Source organism: Sinocyclocheilus grahami, unplaced genomic scaffold (genome assembly GCF_001515645.1).
Source record: "Sinocyclocheilus grahami isolate Dianchi unplaced genomic scaffold, SAMN03320097.WGS_v1.1 scaffold748.1, whole genome shotgun sequence".
Lineage (NCBI taxonomy): Eukaryota > Metazoa > Chordata > Actinopteri > Cypriniformes > Cyprinidae > Sinocyclocheilus > Sinocyclocheilus grahami.
Window position 1 is genome coordinate 287,179 of NW_015505927.1, and position 22,106 is coordinate 309,284.

Genomic DNA, 22,106 nt, shown 5'->3' on the forward strand with positions numbered 1-22,106 from the left:
ACTGAAATGCTTGTATTGAAACATTTTGCATTATGATAAAACTTTAATTGACTTTGACAATAACTGTTCCCTCCTGTTGGGATGACCTGCCCAGCTCAATCCAAGCAGCTGAGTCCTTAATATTTTCAAGAAACGGCTGAAAACACATCTCTTTCATCTTCATTTGACCCTCTAACTCTAGCACTCTCTATTCTAATGCTACTTCTAATTTTATCTGCTTGTTTTTTTTTTATTAAAAAACTTGACCCTCTAACATTTGCACTCTGTATTCTATTTCTATTCTAATGGCCAATCCATCATTTTTTGGGGGGATTTTTAATTAATTTATTAATTTATTTTTAATAAGTATCAGTTCAGGCACCGTTTAGGCACCAGAACCGTTTTAAAAGTATTGATTTGGCACCGGTATAAAAAAAACCCCCAAACGATACCCAACCCTACTTAGAGCAATGTTGCCCAGTCATACTCACACAGAAACAATTGGACAACAAACAAAGTGTATGTGTGAGAGAAAATCTAATCAGTAGGGTTTTACATTCAGTAAAGTATATTTAAATATTATGTAAAACCACAGCCATGGCATAAACACATTGTTCTGTTTGCTTGATAAATGTGTGTTGGTAGGTCCTCTGTGTCTTTACGTCTAACAATTAAATTGGCCTCAGGTCTGGTTAATTTAACTCTTAAATGCATACATTGGGTCTTTAGCGACCCGGGACATCATTCACTACCCTCTCCCTCTTTCATTTTTTAAAGTTAGACATCAACTTTCTTAGTATTCCTCAATCTCACTGTTGATAAAAACAGCATATGCTAGTTAGGTATGTTTTGAAGCATGGCTGCTGGTTTGAGCTGGTTTAAGCTGGTCCTGTGCTGGTTTAAGCTGGTCATGTGCTGGTCCCAAACTGGTCATGTGCTGGTCCCAAACTGGTCATGAGCTGGTCATGAGCTGGTTTAAAACATACCTAACCAGCATATGCTGTTTTATTTTCGACAGGGCTGTTCATTATAAACAATATAAGAAGAAAAAAAAATGGTAAAAGTGTGTGTGGTAAATAAGCTGTCAGCGATCAAAATATTGATTTTGAAGTCATTGAAAGTTTTGAGAATATGGTTGAGATCGCAAATATTAGCCAGATGCTGAATGTGCTGGGAAATGCACTCTTGACACTGACCGTGACGGTAAAATCATCTGCTCAAATTGAACCCTTCTAAGTTTTAAAAGGTAACCAAATATGCTTTATTTTATTCTTTTGTAATTGCTATTAAAATATCAGGAGAATTTTATGCTATTGCAGCAGTTAGAGATTCATCCGTGATGGATATGTCCGGGTCGCTAAAGACCCAAATATGTAATAATGATTGGCGAAACATCCATGGATTTAAGGGTAAAAAATTCACCCATTATTTATATATGTATGTTCTTACACTGAATTGCCATCTGCAGTGGCCATATGTCCGAAGTAGTAAAAATCACAGACAAACTGGGCACTACTAGGGCACAAGGATTAAGCCTTATCAACCTGATCTTCTTTTCTCCTGTTTACGGAACAGTCAACAAAGTCACATGCACTGATTAAAAAAAAAACCTTCCTTTAAAATATTTTAAAATATTTAATATATTAACCTAGCTCACTGAATTCCAGCTGTCAAGAACACATTATCTGGTAATAAATACCATAATTAAAGACCTGTTTTTATGCTGCTTTGAATTGAATAAAAGTTTGTTCCTGGAAAGCAGATGTCTGTGTGGCTCCCGTGTCCTCGCATGCTCTAATCTGTCCTCAGAGTGACTCTTACTGACTGTTCCTGTCTGTGGCTGTGGCTATATAAAGCTTAGATCTGTGCTCAGCCTGACTGGATAAAAGCCACCTGTAAACATTATGTATCACTCACTATGACTCACCTCACACCTGTGCTTTCTGTTAATGCCATGCTGATGAACATATGCTAATTATCTATAATTATTTAACATTTATGATAGGTAGTGTAGTTTAGAGCACAGATATTCAACTGGTAAGCCTGTTCTGTATCACAGGCAGCAGGAATGATGCAACTAATAAAATGTAAATAATTAAAAATTGTATTTTGGCACAAATGGCATTGATGCATGGCATGATGTCAGGAAATAAAATGAGGTTAAATTATGTTCCTAATAAGCAGATGTGTGTGTCTGCAGGTTGTGGGAAGACTTACACTATGCTGGGAACGGACAGAGAACCTGGTATCTACGTTCGCACATTAAACGACCTATTCAAAGCAATTGAAGAAACCAGCGATGACATGCAGTACAATGTCTCAATGTCCTACTTGGAGGTGAGATATTAATTTGGTTGCTAAATAGGATTTAGCAGTTACTTGTCTTTTTTCCCCCTCGCATATAACCTGGAGATTCGATATATAGAGCTTGTAAAGATACTGTCACCCTACTGTCATGCTAAATAAATGCACACAGTAAAGTAAATTGGCCTCATTCAGTTTAAAAAAAAAAAAAAAACAGGTAACAGCTTAAGTGTTATGTGATAAGATAATCATCAGGCCCGTGCGGAGCGACCGATAGCACGTCTGTTGATCAGCTCTGTTTGCGTGAGGGAGGGGTAATCTTGTCAGCTTAGTGGCTATCTCAGCATCTTTGATTACAGTGATGTTGTAATGATACTAGAAAGCTTGTTTCCCCACTGAGTTGTGATGGACTTGTCCAAAGTTTACTCAAAACAGATACATGCAACCCTGATCCCCTACTGCGTTAGCCTAGAAACAAATCACTATGCTTTTATGTGACAGGCCAAATAACACAGCCCCTGCATCTTGAAAGAAAAATACCTGCTGACTTGCAAGGCCTAATATTATATAATTTGATAATGCTAAGTTAAAAAATAGCAATTAAACTGTAGGCCTCTCTCTCTCTCGCTCTCTCTGTCTCTCTCTGTCTCTCTCTCTCCGGAGCTCGGGTACCTCCTTTAGTGTGAGTCTTTGGGATTTTTTCACATTTGATCTCCCAGGCCTTAAAACTCAATAGCTCTGTCCTGTTTTTGACAGTTGATTCATGTACATTTGAGATCACATGTGTGAGCTGACAACAGCAACTTCAATTCTCTCAGTGTCTTTTTTTCTCTCTCTGTCTGTCTCACATTCTTTCTCGACAGTCTCATTGCCCATTTGTCAATCATAGTCGGTTCAGCAGCATTTAGTGACTGTCGCTTGACAATGTGTTATTTCTCCTTTACCATGGTGAAGGTGTTGCTATATCCATGCGCACAGTGTTCAGACATCACCTCAGGTCTTTGGTAGAAACCCAGACAGTCCTTTTCTATTTTTATAGTATGCACTTGAACCTTATATTTTAATTATATAAGCATACACATTTTTTTTAATAATTTGATATAGTTACAGAACATGTGTGTATGTATATATATGTTTTATTTTATTTAAAATGTTTTATTATTATTATCATTATACTTGTGTTAGAAATATCTTTTTAATAAAACTGTGTGCACTCACTAACACACATTGAGTATGCTCAAGCACCATAACATACACATGTAGATACACAGATTTGTTGTTTGACTTCTTTAGGTTAAAGGGGGTGTTTGGGATGTGCAGACCTATGAGTAAGCCACTCCATCCACAAACAGAAAGAGCAACCTTCAGTAAAGAGCACAATGCTCTCCTGTCCACTGCTTTTCTTACACCTTCACATTAAAACTCCTGTTTACATTGGGCCGTCCAAATGCTCAAGGGGATGCTTCGCTGGAGAGAAAGCATTTTTATTCTCGGCTTCTGTGGTTTAGCTTCAGACCTCCCGGTTTATCCTCCTGGTTTTTTCTCTTTCCATCCATCTATATCTTTAGCAGGTCTTCTACTCTTTCTCTGTCAATGGATTCTTTTCATACCGTCAGCATCACCCTAAAATTATCACATGCTTACGGCACATCACAGTGACCTCAATGACAGTGATGAAATATTACATTCAGGACGACTTAAATTGAGAGCTTTTGAGGTGACCACAGATGGCGCTCAGGATGTGGCCTTGTTCTAAACCGGGTTGAATGAAGCCTATTGAAATACTCTAAAATATTAAATCCAGCATTCATCTCTCCACACTAGCATCCTGAAAATACTGTATAGGACAGTTTGTACCACAGATTCTGGATTTTGATTGGTTGAAATTCCAAGGTGTTGATTACTTTATGTAATCAATTTATTATTGATGCAAGCAATAGTTGAGTATTTGGGGCATGAAAACATGAAAAGTGTTGTGAGATGAATGCATGTACAGTGGGGCAAATAAGTATTTGATACACTGCCGATTTTTCAAGGTTTCCCACTTACAAAGAATGGAGAGATCTGTAATTTTCATCGTAGGTACACCTCAACTGTGAGAGACCGAATCAAAAAAAAAAATCCAGAAAATAACATTGTATGATTTTTTTAATAATTAATTTCCATTTTATTGCATGAATTCACAAATTTCAGCATTTGTCCATGTGCTCCACTGGTAGAGCATGCTACTAGTAATGGAAAGGTCACAGATTGCACGTTCTGATATTTATGCACTGCAAGCCACCTCAGATGAAAGGGTCTGTCAGATGAATGAATGTAAATGTCAAATGCATAAACAATGATGGTAATCTTGAAATCTGAGCATGGTCTTTAATCTGTTTCATTCTTGTGTTTCAGATCTATAATGAGATGATAAGAGACCTGCTGAATCCATCATCTGGGTTTCTGGACCTGAGAGAGGACTCTAAGGGAGAAATTCAGGTCGCAGGAATCACAGAGGTCTCCACCATTAATGCACGAGAGGTCAGTTAGACACATTATTTAGGCCCCATGTTACTTTACAAGAATATTTTAAAACAATGTTTATTTTTCCTAAAGTAAATAAGTACTGTTACAGTGTAGTCATTGTTCATGTTCATTTTAAAAACATACATAAAAACATATGATACTTCATTGAAGAAAACTGGTGTATATTTAAATAAGTATTTAATAGTGAAACCTTAATTCAACAGGGATGCGTTTAATTGATCAAAAGTGACAGTAAGGCCATTTTTAATGTTACAAAAGATTTTTCAAAATGAATGCTATTCTTTTTATTGATTAAAAAAAAATGTATCACAGTTTCCACAAAAATATTAAGCAGCACAATTGATCAAATAAAAAAACAGTTATTTTAAATTATAATAATATTTCACATTGCTGTTTTACTGCATTTTTGAACAAATAAATGCTGCCATGGTGAGCATTAGAGACTTCCTTCAAAAAAAATCTCATCAACCTCAGACTTATGAATGGTACTGTGGAGCTGGATGTTGAGTTTTTTCTCTGTTTTCACTCTCTCTCAGGTCATGGAGTTGTTAATGAAAGGAAACAAGCAGAGAACTCAAGAGCCGACAGCAGCCAATCAGACGTCTTCTCGCTCTCACGCTGTGCTGCAGGTGGGCGTGCGGCAACAGAGTCGATGTCGAGACATCCTGCAGGAAGTGCGATTCGCACGTCTCTTCATGATCGATCTGGCAGGGTCTGAACGGGCTTCACAGGTATGGTGATGTGTGTGAGGTGGGATATTTGTAGGTGTGAAACATAAAGGTCTATTCCTCTTTTAGTTTAGTTAGAACATAAAAGCACAGTGGGTGAGCTCAGACGTATGTCTATAAAGTTGGTAATCATTAATATCAGAGCTATCAATCCTTCTTTTTAAATAAAAGCTGGCAGAGTTGGCGCCAGATATATTCAGAATCATATATCAGCCAGTGACGAGGGAACAATTCCAAGAGTTTGAAGTTTAACTATCGGTGATAAACTTGGAGGGGAAATGAAGCCATCTAAGATGAAAATATTTGTTGATTATTAAATACTTTATGATGCACGAGACACATCCACAAGTCCAGTGAGGTGTATTTAATGAAAGACATGTGAATCATTTTTAATATTAAAGTGTATTTACGCTCACTGCATGAGATGGGAAGATATGAGAGAACGCATTTAGAGAGCGTCCCATGTATTTGCCAATGGAAACGGTTAAAAATGTTGACCACTCAGGCCCACCTTGGGTTTAAACATGCATGTGACAGGCACAAAAGCAGATCACGTTGTTTCTGGTTATGGGGCATTGTTGCTCAGAAACATGAGTGCTTGTTTGTTCTCTATTGATGAGGAAGAGGAGCCTGTTGCACAACTATTCAGAAAATGAGACATACAAGAGCGCCCCCTGCTGGAACAGACTTCCTAACCTAGACTGACAGTTTAATGACTGTGCAATAACTACTGTTTCTACTTTCAGACGCAGAACAGAGGTCAGAGGTTAAAAGAGGGAGCTCATATCAACCGCTCTCTGCTCGCACTGGGGAACTGCATCAATGCTTTGAGCGAAAAGAATGGCAACAAATACGTCAACTATAGAGACAGCAAGCTCACGCGATTGCTCAAGGTACAGAGAAGAACAAAGCTGCTTGTGGGATGTTTTTCTTGATTGTGGTTGTCTTATTAGGGTTTTCTCATGTTTGCAGGATTCTCTAGGAGGAAACAGTCGGACGGTGATGATTGCCCATATAAGCCCTGCATCTCTGGCCTTCGAGGATTCACGGAATACCTTGACTTATGCCGACCGTGCCAAAAGCATCCGCACACGGGTTAGTTTAACGCGACAAATCAATGGACAACCTAGTAACCTAGCCACTTCATAACCTAGCTTTTACCGTTCAAAAGTTTGGGTCAGTAAGATTTTCTTTTCTTTGTCAGTGAGATTGTTGCATTATTTTTGTGACACATTTTGTGATGCCTTTTCTCAAAATATAACTGTTTTGTGAAGAGTTTGGTCACTGTTATATCTTACCAGACTCTACGCTCTTATTCTCCCTGTGCAGGTTAAGAGAAACCTGTTGAATGTGTCCTATCACATCGCCCAGTACACCAGCATCATCTCTGACCTGCGTAGTGAGATTCAGCGGCTGAAGAAAAAGATCGCAGACCAGGCCAGCAAACAGGTCAACCCGGACAGAACAGACATCCGCCATGTTCAAGGTAACATCCTATCTGTAAGAAGTGAAGTGATGTGTACCATTGATACCACCTCAATTTTACTTTGAATTCCCAACTATTCTATTCTATTCCATTCTGTTCTTTGTTTATTATCAATTATAATAATTGATTCTATTCTATTCTGTTGTTTTCTTTTTGATTAGATTAGTTTTAATTGATTCTAGTCTATTCTGTTCTATTGTATTTTCTGTTTGATTAGATTCTTTTCTAAATGATTCTGTTCTGACATATCATGTTCTGTTCTAATAGATTATTTTCTGTTTGGTTAGATTCTTTTCTAAATGGTTGTATTATATTCTATTATGTTATATTCTATGCGGTAACACTTTAGCATAGGGAACACTTATTCACTATTAACTACGACTTTTCCCTCAATAAATTCCTAATTTGCTGCTTATTAATAGTTAGTAAGGTAGTTATTAGGTTTAGGTATTGGGTAGGATTAGGGATGTAGAATAAGGTCATGTAGAATAAGGCATTAATGTGCTTAATTAGTACTAATAAATGGCTAATATTCTAGTAATATGCATGCTAATAAGCAACTAGTTAAGAGACCCTAACATAAAGTGTTACCGTATTTAATATATTATATTGACTATATTGTTTCATTAGATTATTTTCTAACTTTTCAATGATCAATTTCTGCATAGATTGTTTTCTATTCTATTCTGTTCTCACTCAAATGTGTATCATAACATAATTTTTTTGTGTTTGCCTCTAGCGGAGGTGCAGGCTCACTCTTCTCAGCAGAGCCGGGCTGAGATGGACCAACTGCGGGAGCAGCTGATCGATGCGTTTAGACAGCAGATGGACATCAGGAAGCGTCTTATGGAGCTGGACAACAGCAACATGGAAACCCAGATAGACACATCCAAACACCTGCTGACAATCGCAGAGTGAGTCTTCATTCTGCACACAAACCAGAACTAAATTACAGCTAAATACACAGTGGCCCTAAAGCTATTTGGACATTTAAGTCAAAAGGTGGCCAAATAATAACAGTTGTCGTCACTGGTTTCATAATTTCAGACTGAACAAACTTCTTTTGTGAAATGTTTTATTTGAAACATTTGCGTGCCATCTTTAAATATTGTCTGTCTCCATCTAGCTGGGAGCAAGAACGCTTCAGGAGAAGAAAGAAGTGGCAGGGCGAGAGGAGGAAGGAGAGTTTTAATAAGGATGAAAGTGAGAAAGACTCAGACTCGCCAGAATCTTTGCCTGACAGCACAGAGACACAAGAGGTGGCCATTGCCAGAGATACCCTCGTCACGCTCATGGCTGAGCAGAAGAAAATACAAAAACAGAAGGTAATGTTCTTACTAGCCACTGGAACAACACCTCAAAAAACTCACAGTTGAGTCCTGGAGCGATAGCCTTGATGTCTGACTCCTTTTAGCAAATCATTTAGTTCAATCAGTTCATTTCAGTGAACTTGTTATAATAATTCATTTTCTAGTTAAATAAATGATATATAACTATGTTACAAAACAAAACAAAGTTCCTACAATCCAGTAATTTTCATATGTGACCCTGGAGCACAAAAGCAGTGTTAAGTCGCTGGGGTATATTTGTAGCAATAGCCAAAAATACATTGTATGGGTCAAAATTATAGATTTTTCTTTTATGCAAAACATAATTAGGATATTAAGTAAAGATCATGTTCCATGAAGATATTTTGTAAATGTCCTACTGTAAATATATTAAAACTTAATTTTTGATTAGTAATATGCATTGCTAAGAATTCATTTGGACAAATGTAAAGGCGATTTTCTCAATATTTAGATTTTTTTGCACCCTCAGATTCCAGATTTTCAAATAGTTGTATCTCGGCCAAATGTAGTCCTATCCTAACAAACCATACATCAATGGAAAGCTTATGTATTCACAAAATTGACCCTTATGACTGGTTTTGTGGTCCAGGGTCACATATACTTGGTGAATCTCTTTAATCAAATCATGATTCATTCAAATTGATCTGTTTGCCAGACATGCCTATCACTTTAGCCAAGATAAAGCGACTGTATGAGATACTTAATACTGAAATAGATGAAAATATTAAAAAGACATTAGCTCTGTTCCAAAATCTGGTAAACTGGCAACATAGGCATTTGTCTTTTAAGGCAACATCCTAAATAAACTGACTGATTTGGAACACTCTGCGTAGGCAGTGCATATTACCTTCTTCAGTGCATATGTCCTTTCTGCTTTTAGACTGAGACTTCTTATAAGCAAAGATAATTTGTACATGACTTGCAATGTTAATAAAGTGACTCATCACAGTAATTAACCACAGTTCTGCCATTCTCTTTAGGCTGGATTAGAGCAGCGCCTGGCAGAGCTCCGAGAGAAAGCACGCCGTCTTGAAGAGCTTCTCCCCCGCCGCGTGAGCTCAGAGGAGCAGAGGGAAGTGCTTTGCCTCCTCTGCAAGGTTCACGAGCTGGAGATCGAGAATGCAGAGATGCAGTCCAGCGCGCTGCTTAAGGACAATGTGATCCGACAGAAAAACGTGGTAGTGCAGCGTTTCGAACAGCACAGACACCTCTGCCATGAGATCATCCAGCAGCAGCGGAAATTTATTGCTGGTGAGTCATTCACAGGAATAAGAAATGGCACAGAAATCTCAGCCAGAGATGAATCAGGCCAAACTGTTGCAGTAAAGTTTTGCAAATGATGCAATATGAGGATTCAGTTCAAGTTGAAATATATATATATATATATTTGTAGAAAAATAAATGTTATAAGAAGTTAAGGTGAATGTTTTTGCAGATCACAGTCTCCTGGTTCCTCCTCATCTTCAAGAGCTTTATGAGATGTACATGAAGGAAATGGATGAGAAGAACTTGGACAAAATTGACCCTTATGACTGGTTTTGTGGTCCAGGGTCACATATTAGAATGATTTCTGAAGGATCATGTGACACTGAAGACTGGAGTAATGGCTGCTGAATAATCAGCTTTGCCATCACAAGAATAAATTACATTTTAAAAAGTATTACAATAGAAAAGAGTTATTTAAAATTGTAATAATATTCCACTATATATGACTATTTTTAGTGTATTTTTGATCAAATAAATGCAGCATTGGTGAGTTTTTAAAAATGTGCTGATCCTTTTAAAATAAAATAAAAAATCATGGAAAGTGAATATTCTGTTTAATCTACATTTTAAGTGGTTTCTCTGTTTTTTAACTGAGTGTACTGAATAAATGAGTGCGTCTGTCACAATGCTGACTGTATCTCTGCAGCTGTTGCCATCTGTCCTGGATGACGCTCTGAGATGCAGCCATCTCAGTCACAGTATGAGCAGCCATCTGGACTCCTCGCCTGAGAGCAGCGAGAACGGCACAGATGCCCCTCTGACTCCTAAAGGTAAGAGTTCCTCTGCTCCTGTGCTTGTTACACAGCTCTCTGGAACACTTGATTCTGATTGGTCAGTTGAGGCATACTGCGGGCTGTTATTTTTATACAGTGACTGCTTAACTATAGCAACCCAATTCATACATGGCTTCTTCTCATATAATGTATTAATGCCAACTTTACATAATGTCTATTTAATTAGTCATAGTTTCAAAATCCCCTGAACTATTTTCCCTCCAGAGAGACAGCAGATTCTAAGAGGTGTGCAGAACATCGCGGTCAAGGCTGCTCGCCGCCGCTCTAAAGTGCTAGAAATAGATGCCCTGCGATTGCCCCCACCACCTTCACCCCTAGATCCCAAGAAGCACAAGAGTAACCTGTCTTTGACCGAGGCACCCCCTAAAGGCCTGGTGCTGCGGCGTGGAAGACAGCTCAGTCCAGATCTACGCCACGCCACCTCTGATGACAACCTGTCCAGCAGCACGGGAGAGGGACCCGCACCCAGCGGCACATGGACTCGGCCGCGGAACCGGCAAGCTGTTAAGAACCCCGCTCCACGAGAGCAGGACTTTGAGGGTCGCAGACGCAAGAGGAGATCTCGATCGTTTGAAGTCACAGGACAAGCAGTGAGTTTTTAGACAAAGGAGCTTCTGTGTTAAAGGGGCCATATGATGCTTTTTTAAAGATCATTATTTTGTGTATTTGGTGTAACAGAATATGTTGACATGCTTTAATGTTCAAAAAACACATTAATTTTCAAATACTGTACATTATTGTAGGTCCTCTATGCCCCGCCTCTCTGGGCTAATGGATGAATCTCACAAAACTTGTTCAGGTCATAATTTACCCAAAAAGGAGGAGAAGTTGTATTTTGCATAATTAAAATTAAATGCATTTTTAGGACCATTTATTTTCGTGACAATTAAGCATATTGTGTTAATGTAAGCGGCAAGGCAGAATTTTCAGCAGTCATTACTTCAGCCTTTAAGATTACTTCCAGTGTCGCATGATCCTTCAGATCATTCTAATATTCTGATTTGGTGGAGAAATAAAATATTTTATTATTATCAGTGTTGAAAACAGTTTAGCTGCTTAATTTTTTGATATATTATGAATGGCTTTACTAGTACTTTTGATCAATTTAATGCCTAAAGGCTGAAAAAAAGTATTAATTTCTTTTTTTTTTTAAATCTTGCTGGCCCCAAACTTATGAATGGTAGTTTATAAATATTTTACAATTTAAATAATAGGCCATTAATATTTAGGAATAAAAGGCAGTTGTGCTTAACTGATGTGAAAATACTATTATAATGCAAAAACTTGTATTGCTTCCAAAACAGACTTTAAAATATAATCATTATAATACGTTCCTTTGATTTTAAGGTAAAATATGACCCAGACATTCTGTTGACACACAAATTTATTTACATTTTATAAAATATATTGCATTTATTTATTTTTTTCAGATGTATGCATTTATTTATTTATTTTAATTCAGACTATTTGCAACAAACTCAATATTTTCTCCACCCCATAGTTGTCTCAGGCTAAGAACACCAGCCAACGATTTCGTCCCCTGGACAGCACTTCTGATCCCCACCTGCACATTAACGGTCATCCCCCAGCCCCCCTTCTGCGCCCCCAACACAGAGCCCAGCCTCAGCTTACAAAAATTCGACCCTCTCACAATATCCACCCAACAGGTCTGATATCACAATAAATGTATCCATTTATTCCAAGATAAACCTGTAATTTATTTAATCCAATTTGTGTTCAGTGAAGACCAATGAGATTTTATTTTTTAATTTTTTTGGAAATGCAGAGATGTGTTGTGTTCAATAGGACTAAGAACAAGTATTAAGAAAATTAGTCAATTTTGATTTCCTGTTGACCTTTATTAATTTTCTATAGGGTCAACAGCAGATGTCACTTCCTCCAACCTGCCCTCCCACCTCATCAAGCGTGGCCCTCAATCCAGGCAACTTCAGCCCCTCCTGTACGTCACAACCACTGGAACAGGGGGCCAGCGCACCCGCAAACACTAAAGAGGCCCAAAAGCCCTGGCCTAAGCATAGACTGTCTCCTCTCGACCCCAGCATCAGCACTATGGAACCAGTAAAACATGTAGAGACCAAGTAGAAGGTTTCTTCTTATATCCAAATGGAAAAGCTGCACCATGAAAAAAAAACAAACACATTAATGAAAACTGAAGACCATGTAACCCTATTGTGCTGCCTGAGTTTTTACAAAATTTCTCCGAGCTTTTCTCTGAAGATGTCAGCTTTTAATTTTTTGAATCCATTGGCTGATGTAAGTTGCAAAAAATGATTGTCATGAATTCAATGGCCTTGACTTGTGTAAAAACTTTAACACAATGACATGCAAACATAGTTTAAAGCCGAGCCAATGCGACAGTGAATAAAACCTGCCTCAGATGCCTTCCGATTGAATATGTTTATCAGGCCTTATAGTGACAACTGAAATTCATTAAGCAGTTCCCAAAAACATATTTATCTCTGCAGAACTGAAACGGTGTTGCTTGTTTATGCGACTAAGGAATCAGATATACCCCTCTCATTCCCCAGGGAGCAATATATATTTCGCAGCTTCTCTGGCTGTGAAAGTATTGCTCCCTCAGGCCTTGCACAAATGAATGTACTGTCACATTGCTTATGATTCATATGTCTGGCTTCTTTGACCGTTCCATTTACTGATGTCATTTTGTGTTTACTGGTAATAATCAATGTAAATTTGCCTTCACTGTCATGCAGGTTTCAGCATAGCTGTTTTCTCTAAAATCCTTTTGGGTTTGTGTTAGTTCTTAGTACCAGACAAGGTGGTATACTGTATTTAACATAGTTCATACCCTCAGTGGAATGTTTTTAATCAAAAAAGGAAGAAAAAAAAAAGAGACTGTATTTTTTGGTTTTGTTTTTCGGAATTATACATGCATAGGCATTTTTTTCTACTCTTAATTTTATACCTTTTTTGTAACCAAATAAATTTTGACTGACAAAGTGATTGCAGTAGTGTATGCATTGTACATATACACCTACATTATATACATTTTTGTCAAGGTCAGTTTTAAGGATGTCATGTTGTTGAGAGAAGTCTCCTCTGTCTTGCAAAATAATGCTGAGTTCCAGAAGTCAAAATTAGACAACAAAGCTGAGATGCCTGCAGAATATCTGAATCTTTCTCTGTCCATACTACCATCTTTGTAGTTATTGGTCACTGTCCAGTGAGCGTACAAACCTTTATTTGAATACGTCATTCCCGGTACTTTCCACAAATGTTTATTATTTTTCATAACATTTGCTTTCATTGTAGAAAACCACCTGCTTGTCTGTTTTCCAAAAGTTAACTTCTCTTATCTACCACTTTCCGGGTGTCTAAGGTTGCAGAGCCGTGAACATTTTAGGATTTTAATGAGTATTCATCTTGAGTTTTCATTTTAATGAGATCTCATCCTGTGACATCTCCTATCTCCGGTACTTCCTTCTGTATTCTCCATTCATAAGAGGCCTACACAGTCAGTCAGTTTGGCCTTGGGGCCTTCAAATGCACCCAGCTCACATATGAAGCAAGCTAACTTCCACAAACATGCAAAGTAATTTCTTCAATTGTTTTCTATAGGATAAATAAAATATTTCATCGTAGTACACAAATGTTTCCCATTTAGGAACATACCGTAGTAGTTCAGAAGCATATGATCACTCAAAATACTGTATCCTTTACGCTTTAAACAACAGTACTGTCTGTGTTCCTGTACTGTCAGCACAACGCAGCATGTATCATAGTTGTCTTTTTGGCACCATCTCAGTGGATATCAGGACTGCATGTCAATATTTCAGTGTAAACAATTTCTCCTATTTCCAGTGACCAAGCAAAACAATGCAAGCATAGCTAAATATCTAGCACAGTGGGTGTTGCATCATCAAGTCTAAACTGGGTATACAATTTAAAAGTATTGTAAAAATAAATTGGTAATAAACAGATGTATAATATAGATTATATTATACATCTGTGCTCTATAGTTAAAAATATAATATAGACCTGTAGGTCAACGGCAGGTGGGGTCGGAGGTGTGTTGCTGACGTCAAACACAAACTACACAACCAATCAGCGAAGTCCTACAAGTTCTGAGGCTCGTGATTGGTTTGCTTGACTCCGACGAATCACGAGTCTCGTAACTTGTAGCGCTGCGCTGATTGGTTGAATGACTGGTCGGTCCAGCTGATGGCAGAGGCGCAAGTAGTGTTGACAACGCCGTCCTAGATCTCTTCTCTATTTATTTTTTTCCTAAAGGATATTTATTTGGAAAGAACAAAGCGAATTTGGAGGAGAGGAGAGGGAAGACATGTCTTAATGTATATCACACGTAAGTGCATTTCCTTGTTTAAGCTTGAGGGAAAGCTGTTAGCCAGTTAGCGTTAGCTCTCAGTGTTTACTCACCGACCGCAGCGAACAAAACTCATTATTCCATCGATAGTTTTCACATTTGGTTCTAGTATTTCATGTACATTAAACACATATGTATTCTATTTTAAAGAAAAAAAGAAGGAGCGAAAGCCCAACCCATCCTTTATTGAGCTGCACCGCTCGCGCACGCCAGCACGCTCTACATGTCGGGTGCAAGCGACCTCCTGCACGCGCAGTGACATTTTGCGTTAAAAAAAAAAATCCAGTTTTTTGCAGACTGCTTTACAGGTAGCTGGCAGCACACTGTCACGCTTTACAAGCTGCTTTCTCTAATGTATTCTTATCTGCGTTTACCTTTGTACTCCCTTTTCCCCTTCTCTCTGCTTAAAGGTGCTATCTTAAAGGTGTTATCAGTCTTGACATGGGAAGCTTTGCGGACAATGTTTAAAACAAGTTTTAGAAGGATTATAGAACAATTATAATATATATTAAACTATTCTGATGTATAGATATGTTTCTTTGCACTAGTGATGGAAGATAAAAGGAAGACCAGCGATTGCTTGTGTCTACTTTGGAAGCCCGTTTCAGCCACGGAATTAAATAGTAATAAAAAAAATTGCAACCTTTTTTATCTCACAATTCGGACTTTGTTTTTCGCAATTCTGAGAACAAAATTCATAGAAATTAGTTTACTACATGTCAACTCAGAATTATGAGCAAAATCTTAAAGGGGTCATATGATGTGATTTCAAATTGTCCTTTCTCTTTGGAGTGTTACGAGCTCTTGGTGCATAAAGAAGATCTGTAAAGTTGCAAAGACTAAAGTCTCAAATCCAAAGAGATATTCTTTATAAAAGTCAGCCACGCCTACTTAAAACAGCTCGTTCTAACATGCCCCCACATGTCTACGTATCTATGTGGGAAGATTTGCATAACGCCGCCCAAATGTTCACGCAAAGAAAAGTGTAACTTTTAGTCTCACTGTAGTTTTGTTGACGCTGCAGCCATGTCGTGGAGACGCTGTGTGCTTCATTGTGAAACCGAAACTACTTTGTTTGGTCTTCCAAAAGAGGACGATATCCACTTCGTCATGCCTAGAGCTGATCTGTGCTGGTCGCTGAGGGAATACATCAACTTTCACCGTGGACGAAGCGGAATCCAGCCCGGGGTCGTCACATGTGGTCAGCATCGGCAAGCAACAGCCACAGAGACACCATCCATTTTGCCCCACTCTCGCCTCATAAACCCTCCAATCGTCTTTGTTTTGATTGATTTGATATCCTCAATCTTGAAATGAATTGTTTTCTTCCTCACTAATTTCGTGCTCTGGCTCAAATTGAAAAGGCTGAACAGATGACATTTGTTGTAACATAGCAGAATCAAAATAACGAAGCGGTGATCGGTGCAACCATTTGACGTCACAGCCCAGAATGCACTGCGATGTCAACAACAATGGCGGCCTTCTACTACCGATTTTTTAAATAAATTTTATAAGAACTGAGACATATTTTGTTAATTGTGTATGATATTTCTATACTTTGGGGCAACTGTAATCTAGTAAGCCATACAAGTCTTAGTACCCAGGGATCCCTTTAAGAACTGTCCATTTTTCTACAAAATTTGTGCCCTCATATCTTGTAAAAGATTTCAAATCCTGCATGAACTTTTCATATGATATTTTTATACAAGGTTATATATTCGTTTTGAGAAAAAAAAAGTAACTTATGCACTTTAACCGCACTAGCTTCGGACGCAGCAGCAGCGTGGAGTCAAGTAACAAGGTTGTTTGTCTAACCTTAGGAACCCTTATCTTTGTTTGATGTGTTGTTATATACAGTGGGTACGGAAAGTATTCAGACCCCCTTAAATTTTTCACTCTTTGTTATATTGCAGCCATTTGCTAAAATCATTTAAGTTAATTTTTTTTCCTCATTAATGTACACACAGCACCCCATATTGACAGAAAAACACAGCATTGTTGACATTTTTGCAGATTTATTAAAAAAGAAAAACTGAAATATCACATGTTCCTAAGTATTCAGACCCTTTGCTCAGTATTTAGTAGAAGCACCCTTTTGATCTAATACAGTCATGAGTCTTTTTGGGAAAGATGCAACAAGTTTTTCACATCTGGATTTGGGGATCCTCTGCCATTCCTCCTTGCAGATCCTCTCCAGTTCTGTCAGGTTGGATGGTAAACGTTGGTGGACAGCCATTTTTAGGTCTCTCCAGAGATGCTCAATTGGGTTTTAGTCAGGGCTCTTGCTGGGCCATTCAAGAACAGTCACAGAGTTGTTGTGAAGCCACTCCTTCGTTATTTTAGCTGTGTGCTTAGGGTCATTGTCTTGTTGGAAGGTAAACCTTTGGCCCAGTCTGAGGTCCTGAGCACTCTGGAGAAGGTTTTCGTCTAGGATATCCCTGTACTTGGCCGCATTCATCTTTCCCTTGATTGCAACCAGTCGTCCTGTCCCTGCAGCTGAAAAACACCCCCACAGCATGATGCTGCCACCACCATGCTTCACTGTTGGGACTGTATTGGACAGGTGATGAGCAGTGCCTGGTTTTCTCCACACATACCGCTTAGAATTAAGGCCAAAAAGTTCTATCTTGGTCTCATCAGACCAGAGAATCTTATTTCTCACCATCTTGGAGTCCTTCAGGTGTTTTTTCATGTGTCTTGCACTGAGGAGAGGCTTCCGTCGGGCCACTCTGCCATAAAGCCCCGACTGGTGGAGGGCTGCAGTGATGGTTGACTTTCTACAACTTTCTCCCATCTCCCGCCTGCATCTCTGGCGCTCAGCCACAGTGATCTTTGGGTTCTTCTTTATCTCTCTCACCAAGGCTCTTCTCCCCCGATAGCTCAGTTTGGCCGGACGGCCAGCTCTAGGAAGGGTTCTGGTCGTCCCAAACGTCTTCCATTTAAGGATTATGGAGGCCACTGTGCTCTTAGTGCAGCAGAAATTTTTTTGTAACTTTGGCCAGATCTGTGCCTTGCCACAATTCTTTCTCTGAGCTCTTCAGGCAGTTCCTTTTGACCTCATGATTCTCATTTGCTCAGACTTGCACTGTGAGCTGTAAGGTCTTATATAGCCAGGTGTGTGGCTTTCCTAATCAAGTCCAGTCAGTATAATCAAACACAGCTGGACTCAAATGAAGGTGTAGAACCATCTCAAGGATGATCAGAAGAAATGGACAGCACCTGAGTTAAATATATGAGTGTCACAGCAAAGGGTCTGAATACTTAGGACCATGTGATATTTTAGTTTTTCTTTTTTAATAAATCTGCAAAAATGTCAACAATTCTGTGTTTTTCTGTCAATATGGGGTGCTGTGTGTACATTAATGAGGAAAAAAAATTTACTTAAATGATTTTAGCAAATGGCTACTGTATATGATAATTACCTTTTGTATATAAAAAAAAAATGTTTATCAGTGGCAGAAATGGGCTTCCATAGTCTCCTGTGTGTTAAATATTGGATAGTTAATACAGTAATAAATAAAGCATGATGATCAATGACGTTCAAGTTATTAATTCTGATAAAACATTTTAATGTCATTACCTTAAGATGAATTATAGAAGTGTGAATATTGATGCAACGCATTTCACTGACAAAGAACATTCAGATTATAATATGGGATCATTCCAAAAAGAGACATAGAGAGACATTCTCACATACTGTCATATCTTATCTTAGCTTTGCTTGCCGAACAATATGACCTATAAGTTGTGAAGAAACACCCTGAAGTTGGCCTGACAAATTCAAAGCAAAAATGTGCCTTTTTTTTTTATTTGAAATGAGAAGGTTATGTGTTGTTTTGCAGCTGTGTCTGATCCATGTGCCAGTCAGCTGAAGCATGCTGGAAGAATGCAGCCTATAACCAGAAGAGATGCCGGAGTCTGGCATCAGACGAGGAGCCTGCTCTACAAAAACCTGCTGATCAAATGGAGGACCAAACAACAGAGTCTCCAGGTGCCTTTCATCTGTCAAATCAGTCAGTTTTGATATTGTGGCGAGCGCCACAAATAAATGAATGTAGGGGAAACACATCCCACAGCACAACCACCTGAGCCCAACTTCAGCCTACTCATCACCTTAGCTTTAACTGCGTTTGTAGCTGGCGCCATAGCTAGACTGATAAACAAGCACAGACCGGAAGTTAACTTCAGGCCAGGCGTGTGCGCCCGATGAAACTGTCTGTATAAAGCTTGAAGCATCAGAATCGGCATCGGTATCGGACGATCACCATGACAAGAAATCGGTACTCGGTATCGGATGCAAAAATCCTGATCGGAGCATCCCTACTGAATATTCTTAAATTAAGATGCATTTACTTGAGATGCAAAATTAAGAAATGAAGAAATTCTAAGAAAAATTGGTAATGAAAACTATTGATTTAAGTTGGTTTTTCAGAGCCCATTGGCAGATTTTTTTTTTTTGTAATTCTTTTTCATAAACTCACTTCATTTTTGTCAGGTTCTTATGCATTTTTGCTTCTCAAATAAATGTCTTGATTTAAGAATTTTGCACTCGAAAATAATGAAAATAATGGTTAAACTGTCAATCGCAATTATTTTGCTCACAAAATATAAACATCATTATTAATCATGATTGTCATTTTAGATTTTTTTTTACATTTCATCAGAGTTATTGCACTTTCACACAAGCACAAAAAACGTATTCGGCCTTCGGCCCAGTGTTTCATTTTGTTCGGCTTCGGCCAAGAATTTTAATTTCGTTGCATCCCTAGTCTTTAAACTAATAAGAAAGTTTTGAAATGTTAAACTTACATGCTGTTTTTATAATACATTGACCTGTTATATGTCAAAAAATCAAGGGAAATTTTATTTCTGAGTTCATGTCCCCTTTAATATATAGAGAGAAGCAGAAACCGTAATCACAGTTAAAATACAAGTTATTGTGCAGCCCTGTTGTGTTTCTTAAAATGTCCTTACTTCGTCTTAAAGACCTGCAGAAACCCTTTCAGTCTGTTCAAAGATCCCTGACCTTTCATAATGTGGCCTTGATCGCAACCCTTTACCTCAGTTTCCTCCTGAAGGATTTTTCCTGTTAAATGTATGTACGACACTTCTGGTGAAAGCTAAATGAGCAGTGCAGAATTACAGATACCTAGACTGCTTTATAAAATCACAAGACTTAGCGGCCTTAATACTACTGATCTGTTGTAATTCCCCTGCATCTGGATGAAATCTTCTTCCTTCCACTCTGTTGACTCTTTACTGCCCAGCAGGTTGTTTATTCTCTGCTTCGACTCAGAAAGAGAAAAGAAACAATCCTCCAAGCCATTTCTCTTTTTTCTTCTGTTCATGAGGTCATGTATTTTAACTTTTAATGTATTTTTAATCGCTCTCTGCTTCCTGTTTGTTTCGTGAAGAGCCATATAAGAGTCTTTCAGAATTAAAAGGCTGTTAATGGATGGGTGTTCCACTAGTTCATGTCGGCACCTGCCATCAATACTTAAGTACTTTTAAACCGACATTGTAAAGGGAAAATTGCCATGATACATTATGGAAAGCGTTTGGAAATGGAACAAAATGAATTGCATTATGAAATAGTCACGGTTGGGATTTTTGCCAACGATTGTCATCTCTGTATTGATTTTCCTGGAGGTGGAGATGGTGAAGCAAGTTGTATTGTTCGGAGTTATTGGTTATAGTGGGCTTCACGTATGTAGGTGGGCAAACTTAATTCAGACCATATAGTGATTTACCACTATGCAGCAAAATATTTTTCAAACACAGATACACTACTGTTCAAAACTTTGGGCTCAGTTAGTCTCTTGTGCTCACCAAGTATATTTAATCAAAAATATGAGACAACAACAGTAATATTGTCAAATTATATATATGTGTGCTGAAATATATTTTAAAAATGAAATGTATTCCTGTAATGGAGAAGCTGCATTTTCAGCATCATTACTCCAGTCTTCAGTGTCACATGATCCTTCAGAAATCATTCTAATATGCTGATTTACTGCTCAACAATAATTTCTTTTTTATGTTGAAAACAGGTGTGCTGCTTAATGTTTTTGTGGAAACTGTGATGTCTTTTTTCAGGATTCTCTGATGAATAGAAAGTTCAAAAAGAACGTTTATTTAAAATAGAAAATAGTATATTAATAAATGCATCATTGCTGAATAAAAGTATTAATCTTAAAAAAACAAAAAGAAAACAAACTTACTGACCCCAAACATTTGATCATGTACACTTGCAAAAACATATATTTTTTTAACATTTATAATAGTATAGTCTTGATTTTAAGGGAGACATTAGCCTATTTGACCAATCAAAATCCAGTATTGAAATTCTGTAATCATGAAATCAGGGACTTTCTTCAATGTGGTCTTAAAATGAATTTGCCAGAACTTTTTGCAACAAACATTGTAGTGCACGTCCTCCAGGCACATTAAAAGCCAAACTCATGTCATGGTCTAGCAAATAAACCCAGAGGGGTGATTGGAAACCCTCACTGGCACTCTTGTGTTTATGGCCTCCCTAAGGCAGTAAATCAAGAGCTGTAGCTTTGAGAACATGACAGTATGGATTTACTTTTTTTTCCCCCCTGTGGTATACACAATATATCTTGACAATATTTTGGAAGGTATTGTAATTTTTTACATTTTATAATTAATTGTATTAATATTTACAGTATTAAAATGGTTGTTTATAACTATTTAACATTCTATATATATTATATTTATTATTTATTTGTTTTTGTGTTTTGTTTAGTATGTATGTATATTTCCATGTCAAATTTGAATTGTTCCTCTTCTTTATTTGCAGGAGCTGATCTTGCCTTTGCTGCTCCTGGGCCTCCTCATCCTCATTAGCACCCTCAACCCTCATGTCTCATATGGCAGTATCAGCACTAAGGAGCTGGAATATGAACGGGACCCGTCTCTCAAAGGTCTCGGCTACACCCCCATTAACAATGTCACCAATCACATCATGGAAGAGGTGGCACGGGAACTGTGTAAGTCTCTTTTATTGGTATCTTTCTTTACTTAAAAAACAACAAAAAAAAAAAAACTAGAACATTTCACTGATCTGTAACGTTGATGCGTAATTCAGATTTCTGATCCTCATTTAAAGCAAACAACTAAATGGTATTGCATGGTGTATTTTGTATGTTACTGAATGCTTTGCTAATTAACGGTGAGGTAGCATTGATTCTGATGGTTTTTAAAAGTAAACTCGCTGTGTGCTTTTCTTTTTATTTGTTTGTGGGTATTGAATCCTCAGCTATGAATGAGCGATTAGAGATG

General features: G+C 37.9%; 1 protein-coding gene across 1 annotated transcript in view; it reads left to right on the top strand.

Moving 5' to 3' along the window:
• LOC107560952 (kinesin-like protein KIF19) overlaps nt 1-13,319 on the top strand; it is a 17,218-nt gene extending 3,899 nt beyond the window's left edge. Inside the window, exons 3-16 of the mRNA XM_016245262.1 lie at nt 2,180-2,316; nt 4,681-4,806; nt 5,349-5,543; nt 6,287-6,433; nt 6,513-6,635; nt 6,870-7,026; nt 7,766-7,940; nt 8,153-8,351; nt 9,356-9,626; nt 9,811-9,910; nt 10,254-10,411; nt 10,640-11,025; nt 11,937-12,102; nt 12,311-13,319. Coding sequence (XP_016100748.1) covers nt 2,180-2,316; nt 4,681-4,806; nt 5,349-5,543; nt 6,287-6,433; nt 6,513-6,635; nt 6,870-7,026; nt 7,766-7,940; nt 8,153-8,351; nt 9,356-9,626; nt 9,811-9,910; nt 10,254-10,411; nt 10,640-11,025; nt 11,937-12,102; nt 12,311-12,444 — 2,474 coding nt within the window. The 3' untranslated portion in view covers nt 12,445-13,319. The remainder of the gene's footprint in view (nt 1-2,179; nt 2,317-4,680; nt 4,807-5,348; nt 5,544-6,286; nt 6,434-6,512; nt 6,636-6,869; nt 7,027-7,765; nt 7,941-8,152; nt 8,352-9,355; nt 9,627-9,810; nt 9,911-10,253; nt 10,412-10,639; nt 11,026-11,936; nt 12,103-12,310) is intronic.
• The last annotated feature ends 8,787 nt before the right edge of the window (nt 13,320-22,106 follow it).